Raw genomic sequence first — 2,362 nt, 5'->3', positions numbered from 1 at the left:
GTTCCAAGGAGAGATTCCGGGCATTGGAACTTGCAGTAGCAGACTGGAAGTTTTTGATGTTTCTGGGAATGATTTCAATGGAAACATTCCATCTGGCATCACAGAATGCAGTCGCCTGAAGTATTTAGATTTGGGGTTTAACAGGCTTGATGGAAGTATACCAGTTGGAATTGCTGACTTGAAGGGTCTTGTGTTCATTCGATTAGCAAATAACTCGATTGACGGAACAATTCCTTTGGCATTTGGGAGTATTGAATGGCTTGAAGTTCTGGATTTGCACAATCTCAAACTCAGTGGTGAAATCCCAGAAGAGATAAGCAATTGCCAGTATCTTCTCGAGCTGTGAGTTCAATAACCATCTCCTGCCTTTTGTGTTCATGTCAACATTTTTTTACGATTAAACTGATGAAACTATACATGTATTATGCAGAGATGTTTCTGGCAATTCTTTAGCAGGAGGCGTTCCGCAGAACCTCCAGAACATAACATCCCTTGAAATTCTCGACCTGCATAATAACCAGTTCAACGGAAGCATACCTACAACCATTGGAAATTTATCTAACCTGCATTATTTGGATTTGTCGGAAAACTTTCTATCCGGACCCATCCCTTTGACATTTGGGAATCTCAAAAATTTAACTCATTTCAACATTTCTTACAACAACCTTTCTGGTGCTATCCCTTCTATTCCTAGCATCCAGCAGTTTGGATTCTCAGCCTTTTTTCACAATCAAGGTCTTTGTGGTGCTCCATTAGAAAACTCTTGTTCTGGCACAGAACGGAAACCAAAGTTGAGTGTTTCAACAATTGTTGCTATAGTTGCTGCTGCTTTGATTGTTACAGGCGTTTGTTTGATAACCATCATCAACATGAAGGCTCGGAGGAGAAGAAGAGAAGATGAGACCATGATTGTAGAAAGCACCCCGTTAGCTTCAACAGAATCTAATGTCATCATTGGAAAATTAGTCCTCTTCAGTAAAAGCTTGCCTTCAAAGTATGAGGACTGGGAAACTGGCACCAAAGCGTTGCTTGACAGGGAATGCCTAATCGGTGGAGGCTCTATTGGAACAGTGTATAAAACTACCTTTGAAGGCGGAATATCAATTGCTGTGAAGAAACTTGAGACTCTGGGAAGAATCAGGAACCAAGATGAGTTCGAGCATGAAATTGGACATTTGGCGAATCTTCAACACCCCAATCTTGTTGCTTTTCAAGGTTATTATTGGTCATCTAGTATGCAGTTAATTTTATCTGAATTTGTCTCGAATGGAAACCTGTATGATAACTTGCACGGTGTTAATTATCCTGGGACCAGCACTGGTGTTGGTAATCCAGAATTGAATTGGTCAAGAAGGTTTCAGATAGCATTAGGGACTGCCAGAGCACTAGCGTACCTTCACCATGACTGCAAACCTCGGGTTCTTCATCTCAACGTCAAATCTACTAATATACTACTGGATGAAAACTACAATGCCAAACTATCAGATTACGGTTTGGGGAAGTTGCTTCCTTTGCTAGACAATTATGGTTTGACACATATCCACAGTGCAGTTGGATATATTGCACCTGAGTTGGCACAAAGTTCAAGGATCAGTGAAAAATGTGACGTTTATAGTCTTGGGGTTATTCTGCTGGAGTTGGTTACAGGGAGGAAGCCGGTGGAAAGTCCTTCGGCAAATGAGGTTGTGATTTTGTGTGAATATGTTAGAAGTTTGGTCGAGAGTGGTTCTGCTTTGAATTGTTTCGACAGAAGGTTGAGAGGATTTGCCGAAAATGAGCTTATTCAGGTCATGAAGTTAGGGTTGATATGTACTTCTGAAGTTCCTTCAAGAAGACCAAGCATGGCTGAGGCTGTTCAGATACTTGAATCCATAAGAAATGGTTATAACTATTGATTGCAAGAATTTAGTTTTTTGGTACAAGGTAACATAATATTCTTTCATATTTATTCCGGATTAGAATCATTAATTTGTTCTTATGATTGCAATAAAATTATTCCATTTTTTGCAACTTCAAGAAATATTTATTCTAAACTTTGTTCAGGAAAAAAAAAGAAGAAGGAAAGAAAGAATGAATTCTTTCAAATTGTGTTCTAGTTTCTATCCTTGATACTTGCTTATGTATCAGAGAACTAAAATCAGGGATCCTTCAGCAGGAGAAAGATGTTACTATGACAGATTTTCCTACTAGTTAATTCTCTATAGTAACTAATATTTCGAGAATTGAACCAGACTGGCCAGTTTACACAAAAAGAAACTGAAAATCGGCTTGAAAATTGATTTAAACAATTCAACTTTGAGATGTACCATGCTATGGTGTTCAACTTACAAATATAGCTGATATAGTAGAACTGGAACTTTTG

At 38.6% G+C, this 2,362-nt stretch overlaps 1 protein-coding gene across 1 annotated transcript; it reads left to right on the top strand.

Moving 5' to 3' along the window:
• Positions 1 to 4: 4 nt before the first annotated feature.
• Positions 5 to 2,010, top strand: LOC111399196 (probable LRR receptor-like serine/threonine-protein kinase At1g12460; the record flags this gene model as incomplete). The annotated part of the gene is made up of 2 exons (XM_023026464.1): positions 5 to 342; positions 431 to 2,010. Coding segments are annotated over 2 exons (1,803 nt in total), but the record flags the coding sequence as incomplete, so codon positions are not given.
• Positions 2,011 to 2,362: the final 352 nt, after the last annotated feature.

Source organism: Olea europaea, chromosome 8 (genome assembly GCF_002742605.1).
Source record: "Olea europaea var. sylvestris chromosome 8, O_europaea_v1, whole genome shotgun sequence".
NCBI lineage: Eukaryota > Viridiplantae > Streptophyta > Magnoliopsida > Lamiales > Oleaceae > Olea > Olea europaea.
This window is presented reverse-complemented; position numbering and strand designations above follow the sequence as displayed.